The sequence below is a fragment of the Passer montanus genome, unplaced genomic scaffold (genome assembly GCF_014805655.1).
Source record: "Passer montanus isolate IOZ18808 unplaced genomic scaffold, ASM1480565v1 scaffold74, whole genome shotgun sequence".
NCBI classification, from domain to species: Eukaryota; Metazoa; Chordata; class Aves; order Passeriformes; family Passeridae; genus Passer; species Passer montanus.
Window position 1 is genome coordinate 2,976,270 of NW_024372592.1, and position 22,677 is coordinate 2,998,946.

At 46.1% G+C, this 22,677-nt stretch overlaps 1 protein-coding gene across 1 annotated transcript in view; it reads right to left on the bottom strand.

The window, feature by feature from the left end:
* CCDC3 (coiled-coil domain containing 3) overlaps positions 1–22,238 on the bottom strand; it is a 34,622-nt gene extending 12,384 nt beyond the window's left edge. The window contains exons 1-2 of the mRNA XM_039730937.1: positions 21,549–22,238; positions 20,454–20,628 (exon numbers count right to left, since the gene is read on the bottom strand). Of these exons, the coding sequence (XP_039586871.1) occupies positions 20,454–20,628; positions 21,549–21,985 (612 nt within the window). The 5' untranslated portion in view covers positions 21,986–22,238. The remainder of the gene's footprint in view (positions 1–20,453; positions 20,629–21,548) is intronic.
* Positions 22,239–22,677: the final 439 nt, after the last annotated feature.

Here is a 22,677-nt window from a genome sequence, read left to right on the forward strand (position 1 = left end):
CAGGAGATGGGCTCTAGTCTAGTCCCATAATTAGGACACTTGCCCTGTCTTTTGGCAATGATAATGTTGGAAGAACAAAACCTCTATCATTCTGTGTTATCTGAACAGCTTGTTCTCATTAAGCAACACGTGCACTTCACACCTCATCAAAGAGGGCAGATAAAGTGCTTGTCCTAATCAGAGGAATGGGACTGGAGGTCTCCTCTACAGTGAGGACAGTAACCAGTTAGGGGCGAGTAGTCCAGTAAATAGCTTCCCTGTGCTTCCATTCCTTGTCCCCAAAAATGGGGATTGCAGAACCACTGTGATTTATAGAGTCTCTGAGTCATTGTAAGCTAATCAGAAAGGTCTCTATTCAAAGCCTGAATGGTGTGTATGGGACAGGAGCAGGAGCAGAGCCAGGACTCATGGGCAGATGCTTGACTTGCATTCACAATGGCCACAATGCTTTTCTGTGCAAATTCAGAGCATGAGCCCAGAAACCATGTTTTTCCTCGGGTGCTGGTAGGTATTGCCCATAACTGCAGCTTTGTCTCCTGCAATCTGCAAATATATTGTTCAGTAAGGATCCTGGACAAATTGCCCATCACTGGACCATGTGATTGATTGAACTTTCAATGTTGAGGGATTTAATCAATACAAATTTGCAATATAAAAATTGTATCTTTCTATGTTACTGATTAAGGCATTTAAGTCTACCTTATCCAAGAAGGGGAAAATCCTGGCTTTGTGAACATGGCTCAGATACATGAGCAATGCCCATGGTCCCAAGACCAAAGTTTCAAGCATGATTAAAGGGACAACTTCTAGCAACTGTCTTTATTGGGCCATGGAAAACAAAACAAACCACTCCTTAGGCACCATTCACCAAAAAAATGGGCATGAGGGGTTAGGCAACAACGTGGTGATGGTCATTCCTCTCATTATTCTGGAGCTAAGGGTCAGTAAATGAGCAGAAAAGCCAGCAGAAGAATACATTTTTACAGGAATGGAAGAAAACTTTTATTCCCACTCATTACCTAGGTCAGAAATCAAGGGGAGTGTGAGCTAATCTGGAAGAGCGCAGCAAGAACATGGCACAAAGCCTCGGGAGGGAATGGTAAAGACACTTTCCTGCAGATATTTGAGGCCTCTCTTCATCAGCCAGATGTGGCTTAGGGTTAGTACAACAAAGTGCAACACAAACTCAGCTGATAAAACTGAATGACCAATTTGTTTAATCTGAGCCCCATCCAGGTGATCTCTCAGTTCTGCCTTGCTCTGTTTAATCCTGTTAATAAATACATCCCTGTACTGGCTAAATAAATACAGCCCCTATACTTCTTGTGGCAGTCAGTGTTACTGAAAGTCAACCAAACTGATGATCTATCCTGCTCCCTCCAGATATTTGTGAGGCATTTCAAGTGAAGAAAAACAAACAGAAAAAAATCCTAATAAATTGCATAGTTCCAAATGTTTTTCCTTCCACATTCTCCCCACCCTAGAGACTCTGCCACTTAGTAACATTTCTTTATTTAATCCCTTCCTAAAATACCCTTTTACCATTGAGAACTTTGCAACTGTTTGGGAGTGGGCCGAGTTGTTTGCTGTTTTGATGGAAAGAGAGAAACTAAATTATTTCCTGGCTGAGATTTATGCGTGAAGATTTAGCTTGCAGCCAGACTTTTTTAGCCAAGTTACAAAATCTGAAGATAATTCCAGCTCTCATCGTCAGTGACTTTTATGAAGCAATTCAGGATATGTGGAGGAATAAAAGGAAACTCCTCACCATGGAGCTTTTCATGGAAATGAAGAGACACATTCCTGCACAGATGGAAAGGGCAGGAACATATGTCAGCCTAAACAGAGCTGTCAGAAAGCAGAATCCCAGCTTACTAAAAACTCATGAACATGTTGATGAACCCATGGCTTTTTTAAGGCTTTGGATGCAAACTGAGAGTAAAGCAGAGGTTGCACTTGCCTGTGGACAAAACAAAGTTGAGTTTTGCTTGAGACATCATGCTTTTGGAAACTTAAGAGCAAATGCCATGGTGTGATCCTGTAAAGATGTTCCTGATATCCTGAGATTATTCCGTTCAATGCCGGTCAGCTGGAAGGTATGATGGTCATGTTTTCTACCAAAAGGACCAGAAATGCCTCACAAAGCCATGGATAATGTGGTGCTTCTCCACATCTTCTGTCACATTTGCCATGCCAGACCCTGATGGGCTGACCCATGTCTGAACAGTAAGGAGGCCAGAGCAGGTGTCAGGTGGACAGGCTTAAAGGAAAGAATAGAGAGGAAGAAGAAACAAGTAACTGAAAGTTCCAGAAACCCACAGTGAGACTTGTGTGCCTAAAACTCAAGGTCTCGGGTGAGACACCCCAAAAAGGTTTGCACTGTTGGCTGTGTCAACTGGAGCAAGAGGAATGTACCTGTAGACTGAAGATGTGTTTGGGTGAGCAAACAGACAGGGAAAGGGCTCAGAAGGTGTGTGAAGGACCAGCTGTGGATCCCTCTGTTCCCATTAGGAGCTGGTGCACACCATACAGGCATCTGGAGCAGTCTGGCTGTGCTTCCTCCAGGAGGAATCCACTCATTGTGCAGCAAAACCTCTCTGTGAACCCAACCAACAGTTGTCAAGCAAAATCATGTGTCTCCTACTCACCAGGCTCATTCCCTGTCATGATAGGGATTGTACTGATTTGACAAATCTGGCAAGTTAAGACATCTCTTGTTCCCTCAGGTGCTTTGCCTGAGCTCCGTGGCTTGGGAAACTTCAAACAGGAGACCTCACAACCATTGCAAAGCCTGCAATGGAACTGGTTTCACATTTGCCTCTCATCCTTGCTGATGGGCCAGCTCCAGGCTCTGGAGGTGTTTCATTGGGCTCATGGAGACCCCTTGCAACTCAGCTGAGGACAGGAGGTGGGGATGGATGTGCAGTGCAGCTCTGGGGTTGTGAAATCCAATTATAACTCAGAAACAGCAGCTAGTGGCTCCCCAGAGCCATCTCCTACCACAGCTCACTACGTTTCTCTCCATGAAAATCCTCTAGAAGGCTCAAGCTCTAAACCAACTCACCTATTTCCTGCCACTTGGTGCACTGCAAATCTTTACTGGTGCTGACATCCAGGCTCTCCCAAATTCTTACATTTTTAAAGAACAGTTGAACCAACTGGGAGAACACTGAGCCTGTGAAGCCACCTTGGCTGTGCTTCAGTGTCTTCTGGAAAGATCCTAATGCAGCACAGACATTCATGATGTGTTTACACTTGCAGCTAAGTGCTGGCTACACTTGAGCTTGTCTGTAATGAGCTCTCTCCACAATACCACACATGAAACACAGACAGACAGACAGACAGGCATATTGGTTTCAGAGTTACATGGGAAGGAAGGCAGATGTCTAGCAGCAAAAAGAACTCAGTAGATACAATGACATTGACTCCCAGCTCTGCTAATCATTGTCCATGCCTTAAAGCCAGGTAAAAATTGTTTAGACACTCCAGTTCAGAAGTGAGTTCCTGAGATACAACCAGAACAACTCAGAGGCTGGAGCTGCACTGAGTTCCACAGATGTTCAGATCTACTAAAAAATGCCAAGAAATGTGGCTGACCTTTTGGTTTTGGGGCTGGAGAGTGACAGACCAGAGAAGATGTTTTGCTATGGACTCTAGGCTGTGAGTCCAAGACTTGCTTACATGGCCAGGCAGCAATTTGAATACAGCAACAGAAAGGAGAACAAAAGTAATGTGGTAGCAGCTAAAGAAGCTGCCATCTGTCCAACAGCTCATGACAGCTTAGTCATGCCTTTTGGAGTCAGTGGTGTCGTTGCTGGGAAAGTGTAAACACATGTTTTACATTAGTGACTTAAATACTTAAATTTAATAAAGACTGTTGAAAATGCATGTCACATCATTTGATAGCTGAGGGAATAATACCCAGGTATTTCAAAGCTTAATTATTAAAAAAAAAATCAGTCAATTATAACTGATGCATATGTAACACTAATAAAGAAACACAAAAAAATTATAGGGATAATTCAACTTAAAAATCAGTTGATCCAATTACTGGGCTCAGCCCCTGAAGTTCAGGTGCAAGAAGATCTCACAAGGATTGTTCCACCTCTACCACTTCTCAGAGTAGACCAATACCCTAAACTAACAAAGATACTTTCATCCAAAAAAGCTCTGAATGTGGCTTCATATTTCAAACTCATTTATTACTTTGCTTTCTAGGTATAACTCGTAGTTTGTGAGAGCTATACAAAACCACATAAAAGGGAAGAGGAAAAGGGAGGGCTGCTATAATAAATTCTGCATTACCTGAGAAGATAGGTAATTGTCTTCTCGTGCCAACCCCCCTTGGTGTTAAATTGCAGGAATGGGTTATATGCAGTTATAACCTCATTGATTCTGAGCTGAGTTTTGAATCTTGGGTGGTGACACAGTGGTTACAATTGTGGGTTGCCTGGACTTTAAAAATGTGGTTAAATTACAATAAAGTTACCATCATGGCCATGACAAAGAATGTCTGTAGCAACCACAAATGAGCACTCCTCAGTCTTCACCCTGTGTGTCTGTTATGAGTTTTACCACTACGGGTATTGCAGCTCACAAGTAATTCTCACACAGCATCTGCAGATCTTTCAGAAGCTCAGACAAATCACAATCAATTCACTGTGACAGATTGTCCATGTCTTCCAGGGCAATACAGAGCTGTGGGGCACTTTCACTCCTTGTAGCCAGCTGGGTCAAGAGCTTCCTGAAGGCTACCCCAAAAATCTGTCTCTGTGTTTCATCAGGACCAAAAAAACCCCAACCCTGCAGCAGCTGTGAGAAGATGCTATTCCATCATTCCTTTCAGCAGCTGCTGGACACCTCTTGGCACAGTGCTTTGCATCACCGTGTCCCCAGCTGCTGGCAGGTCAGCAGTGTGCTGCAGATCTCCATCTCCTTCCTGCTCCTTTTCAAACTCCAGCATGTCAACTGAGTTGAACCGGTTTTCTGGATGCCTTCCCACTTCCTTAATGCTTCAGCAAACAGCACTAAGAGTGTGAAAGGGCTCAGTGCACATCTTTGAAGGAACCCAGGCCTGACAAGTCTTTTTGGCTGTCACTCTGTGTCAGAGATATATTTGCCTTTGTTTTCCCCTTGTTTTTAAAGCTGCTCTATAGTGTGTTTTACTGCATTTGATGGGGAACTTTAATGGCTCCACAGAGCAATGCTCTTTCTCACCCTGACTCCTCCACTATGGTAGAAATTGGGAAAATGGTGCCTTGGACAGCTTCTGACCCTCCTCAAGACTGCTTCTTATTCTCTCCTGTGGTTCAGATTTCTTTGTAAACGTGGCTGTACATGATTTCCTATGACCCACAGGGAGGGAAATCCCTAAAACTGGACTTTGGGACACGGACACTGAATTCTCCATTACAGGTAGTATAGCCCCAAGCCCCACATTTTCTGTCAGCCAAACTAGAAAAATAACATGCTGTCCACTCTGAGGTAATGAGGGCAACAGGAATCAGTTCTCTTTAAACCAGATTATATCAGACTTCCTCTATAAAATTGTTGGAAGTCATTCTTTCTGCTCACCAAATTACTTCAGCAGGTGCATATCTGTCCTAGAAAAGAGTTCCAACCCCTTTTTCAATGATAGAAAATCTATCATGACCCCTGGTTAACTAAAGATTAATGATCTACTTCACTTCAAAAATCCACTGTATTTAGGTTGGGTTATATGGACACAGATTGCTGCCAGTTTCAAGCTGCAGGTCAAAAAAGAAAAATATTTAAGGCAGAATAGTTCTGGTTTGATTTCTGAGTCAGGAAATCCTTGCTGTAATTGCAGTCTCCCAGGTAAGACACACTTCCCCCCGTGCTCTCACCCAGACCACATCCAGGTGTTTGAGGAGGTTCTACTTTCCTCTTCAGAGAAACACCGTGGCCCCTAGCAATGGCTAATTACCACTCTGCTGATTGACAAAGTGCCAAGGAGTGAGCGCTGCTACCTCCATAACCAATAATTACATTTTTGTCAGGCTGCCAGGCTCCTCACACACACCTGCACGCTGCCCACACAGTTGTTACGAAGAGATTTACAATAATTAATTGTAACATTCCTATCACGCATCTCCCCACCCACTTCCAGCAGTGACATGTAAATCCAGCCATGAGCATGTCTAATTTCCTCTCCTCGTTAACCTCAGAGTAAAGCCAGCTAAGAACATCTTCTGTTTGCATCCTTTGAAGCCTTGAGTCATTTTTTTTCCTGACATCTTCATTTAATTCTAGGTGAGGAATCACTCTTTTTTTCTCTTCTTCTTCTATTTTACTCTGATATTTGTTCACGCCTTCCTGACTAGTCTAGACAGCTCTACCACTTATGATTTTCCTGAGATGGATGCTTTCCAAACAGTACAGCTCTCCTCCCACAGAACATGGGCCAAGCTTCACAAATCCAAACCTCTTCCCACGGATCACCATTTCCCCAGCTAGCAATTGACTTCCAGGACTGAAGAGGTAGGAACCGTGCAAGATATTCACTGCCTCCAGGATCCTTCCCAATTTCCAAAGGCATCTACTGTCCATGTAGCATCCCATCAAGCTGCATCCCTCATTTCTACCCTCTCCCTACTTCGTGCCCAGCCCTGGAACCTCCCAACCTGCTGACACTGATGAGCCCCTCTTGCAATGCTTGTCCTGCTGGTCTTCATGCTGCCTTTTTTGGGAAAGCAAAAAGCCCCATAGAAATGTTCCTTCTCCCTGATTTGCTTCTAATCTGTTTTGCATTTTATTCTTTCTTTTTCTACTTTTTTTTTTTTTTCCGAACCATGCTCTGTTTTTACATCCTTCTCAGTTTTCACTTTCTCTCACAGGTTGCTGGCACTATTGACATTCATCTGCACTTAATCTTCTTGGGGTTAAGTCTTACACACAAATATTTGCTTTCCCTGTTGGCACTTCCAACAGTCTAGGCAAAACTTTGAAATTTCCCTGTGGCAATAGCAGTGGGAGGTCCCAGACAGCCAGGGAAGGGGCTTTACTCCCTCTTTTCTCAAGGACTTGCATTGCAGAGTGTTAGCAGTAGCTGATTCCTATCCAGGATAGGGAGGAACAACCTTCTCTGAGGCTCAGACATTAAGCCTGGTCTGTAATTTTGAGTCCTGTCCTGTGAGAGGGTTGAGGATAAAGGTCTGCACAACCATGAATGCTATGAAGGGAGAAAATAGAGACTGACAACCTCTTCCAGCAGAAGAACTGGGAGTATCAGATAATAAAGTAGGAAACAGGTTGAAAGCAATCTAAAAGTTGGAAATCAAATCAAAAAGGCAATAAAATTCTCAATAGAAGGCTGAACAGTTTTATGAAAGATAAATTGACTGGATGTCACTGAATATATAGAAAGAAATAAATATATGGAAATTACTTCACCACAGAGACTTCTTCATCTGAAAACACTGGAGAATGGGAGAGCATCAGCTAGAAATCTCTTCCTGTACTCTTCCATGGATACCTGACTTAGGTATCTCTCAGCATACTGTGGGTCTTGGGATGAGGACAGGGAAGAATGCTGACAGTCTTTTACTTTACTTTCTCAAAAAACTTTTGGCAAAACTGCCATTTTGCACCAGTTCAGTACTTCTGACAATAAAGCACCTAACAAAAGGACTCCTGTGCCCCACTCTGCTGTTGGCTGAAGCCCTTCAGAATGTTGTATGCCATGAAATTCAATCTTTGCTCACATTCTAAGATCAATACTGAAGTAGACAAACTCCTTAAGTCCATTCAACTAATACTTAAATACATCCAACTAAGAAGCCAATCCAAAGCCAGAATATTTATCATAAAATGCATAGAAAAACAAGTTCAGAGTCACATGTACAGTGTATGCTTCAAGTTCAAACAGAAAAAGCCCTAAAATCAATGTTGAAGTAATTCAAACAGCCCCATGACAGCTCCAGTAATGTTGACTGCTTTAGAAAGATTATTCCAGTTGTTCTACAAGCTTTGGAGTTAAAGGTTTTCTGTGTCAATGTTCCCTTTCGGTAGAGTATTGATAACATATGTGTCCTCTCTTTTTTTTTCTCTTTTCCTAGCATTATTTATAAAGATTTTTTGAATTCCTTTTACACATTTGGCACCATTTTCTAAATCAGTCCGTGACTGACCACAGGCCTTAAAAAAAAAGAGGAGACAGAGGTTCCAGAATTTCAAAACACAAGAAATTGCTTTAAAGCAATTTAGAATATTGGATTTAAATCCACAAAACAAAACTCTACATCCTTCATGCACGCAGCAAATTTTATCCAAAAGGCTTTATGAGCTAGAAGATAAAGACTCCAAAATGCATCATAAGCTCCAGCCAAATTCAAGCCACCTGCTCCACACAGCAACAGATAGAGAAGGAGGACTCCAGGCATGCTGCAGTGCTTCATTCAAGCTCTGGACTTTTCCTCATCCACTGAATCTAAGCTGGAACTGCTATACCCAGAAAAAGAAGCCAGTGATATACAGAGCCATTGTCATGGTCAAGGTGTTGTGGCATAAATGGCCCAGGACCACATCAGTCCCTTTTAGACACAAATAAGTTCATCTGTGGCCACAGTATGAGCTCAAATGACCTCTGTTCTCACAATTAATATATTGTCTTTGCCCCAAAGGCCAGCAGAATCTAAAACCAGTTATTTGTAGGGCTAATGTTGCAGTGGGTGCAACATTAGGAGATTTTTCCACTCCCATATTGTGCTGGGCAAGGATTTCCAAATCCCTGAGCTGCTCTAGAGAAGTCAGGAATACTGACTGCAGATGAAACTGCAAAGGGAGGAAAAGGAAAAGGAAAAGGAAAAGGAAAAGGAAAAGGAAAAGGAAAAGGAAAAGGAAAAGGAAAAGGAAAAGGAAAAGGAAAAGGAAAAGGAAGAAAAAAGAAAAAGAAAAAGAAAAAAGAAAAAGAAAAAGAAAAAGAAAAAGAAAAAGAAAAAGAAAAAGAAAAAGAAAAAGAAAAAAAGAAAAAGAGAAAAAATATTTCCTAGGACCTGGAAAAAAGGATACTGCATCTGATAAATACTGAGAGCAAACATTAACACTTCAATAGCCATGTTCCCAGCTCCTAGCTGTGGGGCTGAGGCCGCCCCAGGACACTGCCAATGTGTAAGTTAATATTTAAAGATACATGTGGGCTTAGGAGCAGATTAAAGTACACAATGAGCCCTGGGCAAGCCTGAGATTTCTCCGTTTCAAAACATAGGAAATGCTGTAAATACCATAGCAAATGCAATTACCAGAGAGGGCTAAACACCACTTCGTTAGCAGAGACCACAGGAGGCTTCTCCTGTTTCAGAGTTTCTGACAATGAGCAGGACCAGAGGCTGATCCTGAAGTCCAGACACAGAACAGGCAGGCAAAAGCCTCGGGGATGCCTCCAGTCTGGGATTTTGTTTTTAGCCCTTCTCTGGCCTGATGCTTTGATGGAAGGGCTGTGCTCCTTCATATCCTCGACATCTGCAATGTGTTTCTTGAGCAATGACTGTCTGTAAGGACAGGATGTGTTCCAGCAGCTCCAGAGTGCCACTCATTTGGGAGCACCAGGACATTTCCCATCAGTAGTTTCAGACGTGGGTTAAATACAGGAGGATTTTGTCACTGGATGTGGTTTCAAGCCATTTTTATTATGGCAGGAAAGATTTGAGCACAAAGCACTATTTCCAGGACATATTTAGCTGATGATTCTACACCTTTGGGAAAAGAATCAAATTTGTTCCTCTGCACTTTGAAACCAAAACACAGGCTCAATTAGGATTTTGAGGGACAGATCGTGAAGTGCTCACTCAACTCAAACAAAAAGTGCCTGAGCCTAAAATGTGTAAAAGGACAATACCCAAATTATTGATGGTAGTAACAACCCTTCTGTAGAGTCTTCTTTAAAGTTTTTTATTTTCCGATCCTCAGAGATTTTTCACAACACCAGCATTCATGTCCAGCGTGGCACAGAGAACTTGGAAGTGATTTTTAGAAAAATTCACCTCCAGGTTGTCGTGTTGAATCCAGCTGATGGAGGTGGGCTTTGGATGCTACCTGGTACCTCCTGGAGCTGTTCAGACACAGAGTGGGGGACATAAACCCTCTCCAGAGAGAGCAGCACAAACATCCAGCTTGAAGAGTAACAGGACAGGGACAGGGGGCTCTGAAAGCCTGTACAGCCCCTCCCAGAGCCATGTCATGAGCCGTGCAGCAGCTCTTCCTCCAGAGGCAGGCAGCCAGGGAATGTCTTCTGACCCACCTCAATCTCCCACCTTGGCCCAAGCTTTGTAAATAAATAATTTTACCACATCAGTTGGTCACACGTTTTGGTGGGTTATTTCTTCATTTCCTATTCCCATGAGTTATTTTAATTTTCTCTCATTTACAATGTTATTTTTCTTTGTCTCTACTCACAGAAAAATCTCCAGCAGAGGTACTTACAGACCAAGTAAGGTTCTTCCCCACAAATAAGCCATGCACACACAGATTCTCACTTAAGACATTTTATAAATCATGAATAAACTCTCTCCCAGATCTCAGAACTCTTTTAAAGCATGAGCAGGCATGTGGCAGAGGTGCCCTATGACTAAGCCCCTTTCTCAGTATTGTTCATCTTCCACACCCAAGGATGTTGCTTTAAAGGTGGAAGATGGAGCATTTTGAGTGGACGTGGCTACTGTGTTTTTGCTTCAAAGGCTCTGAAATTGGATTTCTAACTTTCCCCATGTAAGGGAAATTAGGACTTCAAGTATCTGAATTTCTATTCCAGTCCTGAGCCATTGTCAGTTCAAGCTGTTCCTCCACTTTGACTTTCCCTCCTTTCTCTCCCCAGCCACCATCCAGTTAATCATTTAAATAATTTACCACAATAAAAAAAAAATCTAATAAACAACATCCAGAAGAACATATTTCTGTTTGTACCCCATTTAAAGGTTCTGGAAATACAAAAAGAAAGCCAAACAAACAATTGTGCTCTGAAATGGGTGTACAGCAAAGACAAATGAAGGCAATAAACTCATTGCATTTTGAGGAAATGAAGAGGATACGAGACACAATTCACCTGAAGAAGGAAATCAGACTTCATAGCACCAACATGCTCAGTTTGAATAAACAACTAAATCCCAGCTGCTCATGTGTCACCCAGCTGAAGAAAACTCCCTACTCAAAGTACAGCACCACCTGTGCAATAAGGCTGGAAGTCACAGGAGGAGAAGGCTGCAGGATTTCGACAATTAAGTTTACGGACAAGAAAAATAATTCTGTTGTTTCTAATCCCAGAGAACATGAATCTGGGAGCAAAAAGAATGGTCTCCACTGGACTGGGATACAGAGGCCAAGACACCTGCCTTGCTTTCACCTCTGCAGAATGGAAATAGCTCTCCTGCTGCCCCTGCATAGTGAAGGAGATGGGTCAGTTTGAGGATAACAGTATGTAAATACCAGCTTGCATTTTAGTCCCACATCTTGTCTCAATATAAAACATTGCACCAACATTCCCCCTTGCAGTTGCTACTGGTTCCTTACTGATCTAGGAAAAGTCCATTAAGTGCTTTCAGATCTCAGGAAATATTTGTTTCCTTGCTTGCTCTTAAGTTTTTAGGGCAGAAATTCAGAACTGGCTTTTTAGTCATATTATTTTCCTTTTGTATTTTACAGTGTCATGGAAACTTGCTTCTCCCTTAGTGTATTTTCCCCTGCTGTCATTCCTTTTACAGATTACTCAACCAACAGCCTTGTTCCAAAAAAAGTTGACAGACTGGGGCAGCAAGAGGAGGGAGTCACAGCATCAGCTGCTGGAGGCACCTGCAATGATTTGCACAGCAACCAGCTGCGACTGGTCCACCAAGCCCGTATGTTCCCAGTCCCCAGAAACCAGCACTTTGGTTTGTCACTCCACATTAGCTGCTGCAAGGGGCTGAGCGCTGCCAGGGCCAGCAGCCAAGCCAAGCCTGGCACCACATGGCTGCTCCTGGCCGAGCACAACAGGGCAAGGACACTTCTCCAGGGGAATTTGGAAAGGTACTTGGATGGCGGAGGCAGGACTGGCTTTAAAAGGCTCCGTCTGCAGCTTCCATTAGGGACTCAAGCTCCTGCTGCCTCAGAGCCAGCTTGGCTTGTCATTTGTGAAAATAAACATCAAAATGCATGGGCTGGGAGAAAATATGTCCCAGATTAAAAGATCTCATCTCCCTTCGAGCCACAATGGCTGATCTGGTTACAGGCAGCATCACAGGTGTCCTGTCTGCCAGCTGGCAGCTGGATTTTGGTGGCCATTGATTTTGATAAATGCTTTCCTCCATCTTTTTCTGTATCTATCTCACAGGTGGGTCAGGAGAGAGAGAGAAATGGAAAGAAAATACTCTCCCTGGGTTCGAGGTCAACAGCAACTAAACCAAAGGACAAGTCTGGCCACTGTGCCTGTAGGAGCATTGTGTTCATCCAGGAGAAATCCTGGTCCAGGACTGCTGGCCTACATGAATCATCCTTTCCACCTGCTGACCAACAAAAAGTATCAATTTACACACAAAAACCACCTAATGCATCTACAGACTCACAGATTTACAGAAGGGCATGGTAGCTCCTATAACTGGGTTATAGGGGTCACAACACATGATATGGGTACCTCCCTCATTATTTTGGCAGATCTTGTTCCAGAAAAATTGCCTGAGACTCATTCTGAATGTATTCCCCAAGACTTGGCTCAAAACAAGCTCTAGGGAAACCCAAGCAGGTGAAGAGCCTTGTGCAGCCAGCTCTGATATTTGCTTCCCCCTCCTGCTCCCAGCCCAGTCAAAAGCACTGGAATAGCCCCAGTGTGTTGGGATGAGCAGGATGCCAGGACTCATGTTTGAGCATCTTTCAGTGGCTCCCAGGCACCTCCACCCTCTGACACTGAAATGTCATGGGACAAATATGACTTATAATCATTACTGGATTTAAAAAAAAAAAAAAAAAAACAACAAAAAAACCATTAGCTGCTTCTTTGGACTGCATATTCTGTTTTGCCTTGGGTTAGTAAGATGATACAAACACCTTAAGAACACCAGCCTCAACTCCTCTCCTTGAAGAACAGGACAACTGGGGAGCACCTTGAATACACAAATCCCTGTTGAGGAAGAGGATTTAGCTGTGGACACAAGCTCTTTCAGGCATCCATTGCCCTGCAATACTCAATTTCACAGCCCAGATCTGCACCAACCCCTTCCCTGCACCTCTCCCTTCATCCTTCACAGTGGTGGGATGTCCCTTCTCACTTTCCCACTCTGGAGAGGCCATCAACAGGAGGGCAGGAAAGCAGAGGTATCACTCACACACAGGGAAGGAGACAGGGAATGAAGTCTACCTCCTCGTGTCTTCTAGCTGCCACTTCTCCCATGACAGTGTCATCTCCAGGGGGGATGGAGGAGAGGTCCACTGCTCACTACAATGCTGCAATTACCAGTCCATCTTCATATGTGGAAGCTCAGGGTGGGCTTCAACCTTCTCACTGCCCCCCTTGAGGGAGGTATAACCCCCTTCAGCCACTTCTGTGTTAGCACAGAGGAAACATGACCAGCTCAATCAAAATCCCATCTCTCCTACCTACACAGTGCCTTGGCCCTTGGCTAAGAGGCTTCCAAAGGTCAGGGGCTCCCAAAAAACTCTTCATCCAGCTAAGAAAGCACTGCTGGGCTTGAAAAGCCATGTCTGGGCTGGAAAACCCAAGGCTATGGCAGCCCTGCAGACAGCCTTGGATCTGAAACAGAGGAAGGACAACAGGGTCCCTTCAGCCCCACCTTTGTGCCTCTCAACATGCAGAGCTCAGCCTACGACTGCCAGCTGCCCCCGTGGCCCCCAGCCAGGCAGAGAACCCAAAAGGTGTCCTGGGGTCAGATGCCTGCTCACCACCAAGCTCAAGCACAGCAGCAGACAGCCCTGTGCCACAGAATATGGAATGAATTAGAGCGTTTGGCAGAACTTCATTGAAGTGTGACTCTGGATAATTAAAAGAGGCCTGGAGCCATGTGGGTCTCCCTTCCCTGCCAGTTCCTGGAAGGATTGCTGCTTCATCCTTCGAGGAGGCAGCAGCACATACATACACATTCCCCTGGTTGTCTTGGCATTTCCTTGCTCGATGAGCTAGAAACTGGATATTTGAAAGGATATCATGTACTTGGATGTGCCTGAGACACAGCAAGAGAGCTGTGCTCTGGAGCAATCTGCATTGCCTGATAGGCAGCAATGGTCCAGACGCGTTCACCAGGAGCTGTGGCACTCTTTGGGGCTCCCCTGTTGGTACCAGGAGGGTGCAAAGTGGGCTCTCACCTCAGCACGTCCCCCCCACCATGGCTGCCATGGGGGACAAGAGGTCAGATGGGAGGGGAAAAGCTCCATTTTCAATCCCAATTCTGACTGTTCACAAATTATACCAAGTCCAAGGCTCACACATTACATCAGGTTGTCCCTCCTGCATTGTGTATGAAAACCAACCAACCCCAACAGAAATAATGTGCCTCTACGAAACAACTGAAAAGCAGAGATATTGCCCATTTTTCTCCTGGGAAGCACTGCTCAGAACACCTTCTGGGTGTTATAAATATTATAAAGACCATATGAAATTGAAATATCCTGTGGATAAGGCTATTGTGTATTCCTTCGTGATCTTTTACTCTGTGTTTTATCAGTCTGTGTGCATGTGGAAAGATAGAAAACTGATAGGGATATGCCAGTCAGAGCTCTAAGAGTCCCCTACCACAGCCTGGGTGTGAAGATTTGGGAAAGAATCAATGCCATTTCTGTGCCAAAAGACTCCTAGGGATGTTACCCAAATGTATCAATTGTCTCATGGTCTTCCCTTGCCCCAGACACTTGTCAGCAGTTCTCCATTTCATCTGATATTGCTTAAATGTACTCAAATTAAACACAGATTCAGGAAACAGGAGGGGGTTCACCCTGGGTGGGTTTCTGGGAGGAAAACAAAAGCTCTGTAAATCACTATGAAAACAACCCAGAAGTGATGGCACTTTCTATCATGCTAGTAGGCTCACGAAGAAACAACTCCTCTAACCAATGGCAGGGCAGGAAACCACATGTAAAAGGAGATTTTCAAACCTCTAGATATTGGACCTCACTTCAATTCCATTTTGAGGTCTTTTTGTACTGCCCTTGCCACGTAGCACTGGTTTTAACTGAGATTATTTTGTATTTCCCTAGTGTCTTAAGACCAGAGAAGGGAGAATGTCTCATGCAGCTCATGCCACAAGCAAACACAAAAACTCAGTACATGGGAATTAGCGAGAACTGTCTCCACCAAGCCTGGATGCTACCTGCTCTTTTTGAGACTGCTTCTTCTCCTAAAACAGCTGGCTCTGGTCTGCATGAGCAGACATTTTCCAGTCTTGAAATTCATCTCCCAGCACTCAGAGCAGAGAGGGAACTCTGCAAGAGCAGAAGCTCTTAACTTTAATAAGAGAAAAAAAATATTACTTTTTCATTTTAATTTTGTGGATAACATGGACAACACAGTTATCAGCTTATTTTTCCTAGTGGCCAGGATTTGCAAGACTCACAGAGCAGAGTCACTTCTGGCATCAGCAATGTCCATCTCAGCCACCACAGGAAGACCTCTGGCCCATGGATCCAAGGCAGCTCAGGCTCTCTCTGGACATGACATTAATCACTTCCAAAATCAGGGTGGTCTGAAAAATTCTGGGGACTTCCCCAACTTTCCCTCTTTCTTCCCCCTCTCTGGGGGCATGTTGCCTGGGAGATGGATCAAAACAAGTCCCCACAGCAAACATCACGTGAACAAGCCCTTCTCCGTAGGCAAGGAGCTCAGGTACAAGTGGCTGTTTCTCTGTGGCTTGTGTCCTGGTGGTGCTGTGAAGTGTCACTGATTGAGGCCCTCTGCCATTCACCTGGTTGGGAGCATCAGGGAAGAGACAGGCTGGGACCAGCAGATGTGCTGCTGCCCACAGATAGGCTCAGGGATTCTCCCAACCCTGTGGCTCCCAGCCCATGCACACAGGAGTTGCTAAAGTACAAATAATTCTGAAACTATTTCCTCTACTTCCACAGAGGAAGAATGTAGTTTAATTTAATTTTTGCTTTGCACAGTAATGGCAAGGCCATTTATGCAGTTGTTTTGCTTTTCTTTTCTAGTCCCTTTTCAGCGGCTCCAAAGCCTTCCAGGTGTCCCAGCCAGGTCATTAGTCTGTTACAGCAGCCATGGTGTCACCAGAGAAGAAGATCCAAGCCCAAAGATGCTAAACAGATATTTGTAGACTGCCAGGCTAACCCACTAATTACCTTGCTTTTTATTTGGGACACTGACTACTCCCATAAAAGCTCTGTTGTTAGAGATAATGCCTCCAGATCAAGCTCTGGAGGTCTCTCAGAAGGCAAGTCCATTCATCTAAATCAATTGAGGTAACTGTGGCTCTGCTGCTTGAGTCAATGCAGGGAGAGAGGCTTAATAAAAGGTATAGTCTCCCCCTGCAATCTCTGAGCTTAATTGAAGTTAATGGACTCCTTCATTTCATGGACTTTATCTTAGAGCTGTCACTGTTGCTCACAATTGGGCTGACACCTTGACATCAATCCCTCGTTGTGATGCACGTGGGGTCATTTTGCAGCTCTCCTGCACACATAAAGGGGGAGGCCAAAAACATTTCCTTACCAACAAAACCAGTTAAGCCCCTCTGAACAATAACTACAAGTGCTGCTAGAGATTTTTACTGTCCTTATCACACCAGACTTCAAGTCTCTTCTCCTGTAATCCCTCGTGTACAGACAAAGCAACAAGGTCCTCTATGAGATCACACAACCCTGCAGAAGGCCAGGAGGAGAAATTACAGCTCCTAGATTTGCACTAAAATGGTGAAACTCTGCAGGGGGGCTATATTTCAATACCAGTGTACTGCATCGTCCCTTGGTTTTAGAAACAACCTTGTGGAAACCACTGCAACAACGAGCTGGAGTAAAGCAAGAGATCTGCAAACATCACTAAGGGGCTGAGACAAAAAGTCAGGATGAAGCCACATTATTATTTGCCTCTGCAAACATGGAGGCCAAAATGCAAGTGACTAAAGAAACAATGGCAGGAGCTAACATTGCACTCTGAAATGGCCAGAACAAGAGCCTGAGTGAATTTATGAGATTGCAGGGTTATTGGAAAACTATGGAAAGCAGCATTTGGCTCTTAGCCCAGACTGCAAGGGGCTTAAAAATGCAGCTGGAATTAGCTTACAGCAAAAAGCAGCAGGCCCAGGATGAGGAAAATATTATACTCAGTGAGATGTGCCTTGGGTCTGACCTCTTATCATCACACGCCATGGGCCCTTCCGAAAATTAAAAACATTTTGCCATGATGGAAAAGGCAGGTGGCACATCCCAGTGCATCAAAAAGTTCCTGCACACCTCTTTGCTCTCTTTTGCATTATCAGACACATTTGCTGGAAGGAGGAGAAGGAGCTGTCAGTGTTTTCCTCGTTTCACCCCTTGGACAGCCCAGACAAGGCTGCCTGCATGCAAGGAGCACTGTAGACAGAAGAGGCTAAGCAGGAGGACAACATGTCAGTGGTCACTTTTGGGTCACCTGCTCCATGGCCAGCTCAAGCACACCCTGCAGCAGGACACTAGTCTTGCTTGGAGTAGTATTACATGAGGCAAAGACACTCAGCCATCATGGGATTTTCTGACATTCTGGCTGAGCATCCCTGAGCTGCAAACACAAGTTTTCCATTGCATCTGCACGTGCTTCTAGCACCAAAGTCTCCCTTAAAGCGTTCACCCCAGAAATGTATCAAGAGCAGGATTCCAAAAGACTTTCAGAGTATGGATTTGCCTGTAAACAGAAAATTTCATCACTCCTTTATTCCAAGTTTCTTCTGGCCTGCTGCTTTTTGAGTTGTCCCTGCATGCAGCTGTTCCAATACCTGAAAGAAGGACCCTACCTATGAACTCCTGGGATGAGACTCTCATCTCATCTGCCGTCTGCTTGGAATGTCTCAACATTTCCACCTCTCCTCTCTGACTGCACAAAACATCTGTGATGTATTTTAAGTAACAATTTTTGTCAGTACACAGCAGCTAGCGAGACCCCTGACTCCTCACTACACTATGAGCCTCATCAGACAACATTCCCTCTCTGTCCAAGCTCTTCCCAACTTGACACCATCACAGAACCCCCCTTTGGATGTACTCAGGCTCCCAAAGAGCTTCTTTTTCAAAAATTTCAGGAGCAATGCTCTGAGTTGTGTTCACTGTCTGTGCCATGAAGCTGGCACACACACAGATTTCAGCTTAGGAGCCAGCACGGGGCAGCTCGGCCGAGAACATTTGGAAACGGAAATTGTTCACAGTGTGACAGGATGTGAGCAGACACAGTGACAACTGGGAAAGCCACCACTACAGGTAAAAACACAGAGAGAGGAGGGAAACGTAAAGAGAGCTGTACCTGGGAAGAGCTGAGGAACAAATTCCTAATATTGCAGCAGCAAGAAATGTCATCCCTTTCCCAGGCTGGGGCACACAGGCGCCGGGAGCTGGCGCTCAGCTGGGCAAACACAGATGCAGGAGCTGAATGGGAGCACAGTCAGCCCCATCTATTTTTAACTGGTGCAGAGGAAGCTTTTACTTTTCATTATGAGGGCGAGACAGTGTCCATCAGTTGTGCTTGGATTTGTTCATTGGATGGGTGGGGGTTGAAGCGTGTAAAGCCCCCGGCCCCAGCAGTGGGAGCAGCAGCTCTAATCCCCCCCAGTCTGCTCACAGCTGCACGGGTCAAAGAGTGCAACAGCTGAAATGCACTTTTGATACATATGCTGAGGGTTGCCTCAACTTACCCTGGGGGTTTCTGCCTGGTGATTTCCATTAGGGCTGACTGGTGAGATTCACTGCTGGCATAAACGAGCTCCAGCCCATCAAGATCCCCTGCATGTAGCTCAGCATGACGAAATAAACAGTGCACAGGCATCTGTCACAAGCAGACACTGGCAGTTGGATCTGGTGGCCTCCCAATGCCACTTTGCTCCCCTGGACAAAAAAAATCTGTGGATTTGGCAGCAGCAGCACCTTTACTTGCCAAGTATGTTGCTTGTGTCACTGGGGAGCAGGGGGTGGGAGGGAGGAGGCAGGGCTGGGACCGGGGCTCTCCACCTCCCCCTTCTTGCCCAGACAGGGCTACAGCTCTGCAATTTAATTGTAGGATAACTAATTTCCTCTTAAATATCAATTTCTGCTGCTGTCCCCACACAGCACCATTCCACGCTCCCCCACCAAAAATATCAGCAGCAGGAAAATACTTGCTCATGGGGCATCCCAAGGAGAAGATCTGTGTCACTGGCCAGATGGCCACACAGCAGCTCAAACTTTGTATGCTGGCATTTGGCCAGGTGGTGAAAGGAAAAGGCTCAGCCAGCTACTGAGTTCCCTCCATCCGTCTCCCAAGCAAGCCACTCACACATCTGCTGTCATACATAAACATCATGTCTTGGGTAAATCCACAGAAGACACAAGCAATGACACCTGTCCTGTCCATCCTGACCTAGAGAGGTGCTTGAAATGTTCTCAGATAGCAGGGGAAACCACCAGCCTCACAAAACAAGGTTTGGCACTAAACCAGCTCTCCAAGTTCCACTTTCTCAAAAGTATGTGTACATCCAGAACATGCACACACATGATAACATGTTGCTCCTCTCTGCCAAATAAGCATTTGTCAAAATCCTGCATTTATTACACACACTACAATCCCATAAAGGGACTCAGAAGCCACCAACAGTGGGCATCTTTGGATGTTCTTAAGGGAGGATTGCTTAGAGGGTGAACTGCTTTCTGTGGCCTTCCTTGAAAGGAAAGAGAGACATTTCATCTGTCTTGTTCAGAAGAAAGTGCTGGCATCACTCAGAGGAACCCTGCCCTCATCACTCACATGAAATGTGCCCTTAAGAGTCTTTTTTTCCCAGCTGCTACAAAGGCAGCTCAGGGAGATTAGTTCAGTAGACGTTTAGGCTGTTATGTGGAGTCAGGCAAGAACAATCCCTTACAGTCTGCCATGGTCCAGGCACTGCTCTCACTACATGAGATGAACACAGAAGTTCAAAAGCAAAGATCTGCTCCTGAGCATTTCAGCTGAAATTAAAAAAAGAGGTCTAGAGATAGCAAACCCAGAAATTATCTGGGTGGGGGAGGACAAGATCACAAGTAATAGTATTTTAACCTATTGTTCATGAACAAGTTGATACCAAGCTTTGCTCAGGTCCACAGGAAGCTGAAGAGGTTAACACAGAGGTCAGCTTTGGAAACAGTTTAATATTTCCTCATCAGTGTGTTACTTTGCTAGTCATACTACCCAAAAAACTGGAAAATCAGGGAGCTGCAGCTCTGCATTCATATACATATGTTCACAAAGGACATGGGAATAATGCCCGTGCCCACTTTGAAAACAAGCTCTGGAAAGCAAACAAATCCCTTACCCGGTTGTCCTCTTGAATCTCCCAGTCACTGGAGAAGCTCAACACGTGCTGTGCCTGCGAGCAGTTTGAAAACTGGAAAAGGCTGGCAAACATTCTCCTGTTCTCCTGGGTGTCAGGGAAAATCGCCTCCTGGAAGTTGACTCCATGTGGCAGGAGGATGTAGTTCTCATCCATTCTGGAACACAGATTGCAGGGGCAGCCCACTGTGAGAATGAACAGCACTCTCTCTCCTGCAGAAGTCACCTGTCATACTTCTGCCTGGCTCGACAAAAAGTCACACAGACTTTTAGCCTGCAAGTAACCGTCAGCTCTCCTGGCACCAAAATGACAATTTCCACCACAAGGACTAGATCAGGCAGCAGCAGTAAGGACCAAACCGCTCCTTCCACCCTGCAGACACCATGAAGGAGACAAATCTGTATTTTGGACCATAGTTTCCACTGAATTTGCTTCACTTTGCCCTTGAGCCCAGAGTTTAAGTACTCCTTCAAGCAGTCAATAAATAACTTGTGTCAATAAAATGTGTTTAAAGTTGTTGCTGCAGACTAAGCCCTAGACAGTGTCAAAATGAGTTTTGTCGTGCACCAAGCCTAAGAATATACCAAGTATTTCAAAACAAGCCACTGAGTAGTATTTCGCAAATGCTCTCGAATTGAAAGGTCACGGAGATGGCTCTGTTCCCACATTGTGGTTTATTTTCTTATTCTTTCGATGAGCCCAAAGTCAGGGTCTGGCTAGGACTCGGGAGAGTCGATGGAAAGCTATCGGGTGAGTATTTGGGGATGGGTTTTAAACTCCCACGCCAAACTCCGGCAAACAGGCGAAGTGACCGTCTCCGTGACTGTCCAAAACAAAAGCAGCAGCACCCACGAGATACTCAACAGCAGCTCCCTGTGCATGTGCTGGCCGACAGTGCTGGAATACTATGGGAGTTTGGCGCTCCGGGCTTTTCTTCCCCTGTGAAGCTGAGGGAAGCGCAAGGGAGAAGGCGCTGCGCAGCGGGACGGAGCGAACCCTGCGGGCAGGAGCGGAGATGCCCCGGAGCCGGGATGCGACACCCCCACCCCTCCCCGGACCCCCCAGCCCGGCACTCACCGGAGGAAGAAGAAATAAGCGTAGCCCTGCATGACGGTGTGCGAGTGGCAGGAGAAGTAGCCGAGGCCGGTGAGGTTGAGGCGGGAGCCGGCGGGCACCTCCAGCATGCTGCCCCACGCCTGGTCGCACAGCAGCTCGATCTCGGCCGAGTAGAAGAGATCCCCCGCTGCCTGCTGGGGGCCGCCGGGGGGGCCCCTCTGCCAGGGCAGGTAGTTGTAGGCGCCGTAGGGGTCGGGGTGCAGGGCCAGCACCCGCGCGTACACGATGATCGCGGCCAGCTCGGCCCGGCAGCCCTCGCTGAGCGGCCGCCACTCCGCCGGCAGCTGGCAGCCGGCCCCGGCACCCGCCCGGCCCCCCAGCAGCAGCAGCAGCCCCAGCCCCAGCACCGGCACCGGCAGCGACACCGGCACCGGCACCGGCACCGGCATCGCGGGCATCGCGGGCGGCTCCGGGCCGGGAGCGCCGGGGGTCAGGGCTGGGAGCGGCGACAGACGGCCCGGAGGCTGCCCCGGAGGCTGCCCCGGAGGCTGCGGGGCACCGGGGCCGGGCGAGAGCGCAGGGAGGCAGCGAGGCGGAGATGAGAAGGGGAGGAGGGAGGGTGCCAGGGGGCTGAGAGCCGGGCAGGCTGCAGAGGCAAGGGGCGAGGGTACGGGGGGCAGAGATGCGAGGAGCAGAGATGCAAAGGGGAGGGATGGGGAAAGGCAGAGATGCGAAGGGGGCAGAGAGGCAAAGGGGAGGGCTGTAAGCGAGAGGTGCAAAGGGGGAGGCGAAAAGGGAGGGATGCAAAGGGGAGGGATGCAAAGGCAGAGGAGGAATGCAAAGGGAAGAGGTGGACAGGACGGAGACTGCAAAAAGGGAAGATGTGGAAGAGCAGAGACGGAAAAGCCAGGCACAGTCCGGGATGAGTGCAGCTCCTGCCAGACACTCCCTGGACCCGGGGTGAGCACTTGGTGGCACCCAGGGCTTTGAAAGGTGAAGGGGTGGCTCGTAGGGCTTTGGAAGTGCAAGGATCCCAGTGGAGCAGGGATCCCAAGGATCCCTCTTTCTAGGAAAGAAAATCCTGGGAAACTTAAGATGTATTTGTGTAAAAACTTGTAACTTTAGTCATACACTTCTCCTACTTCAAATG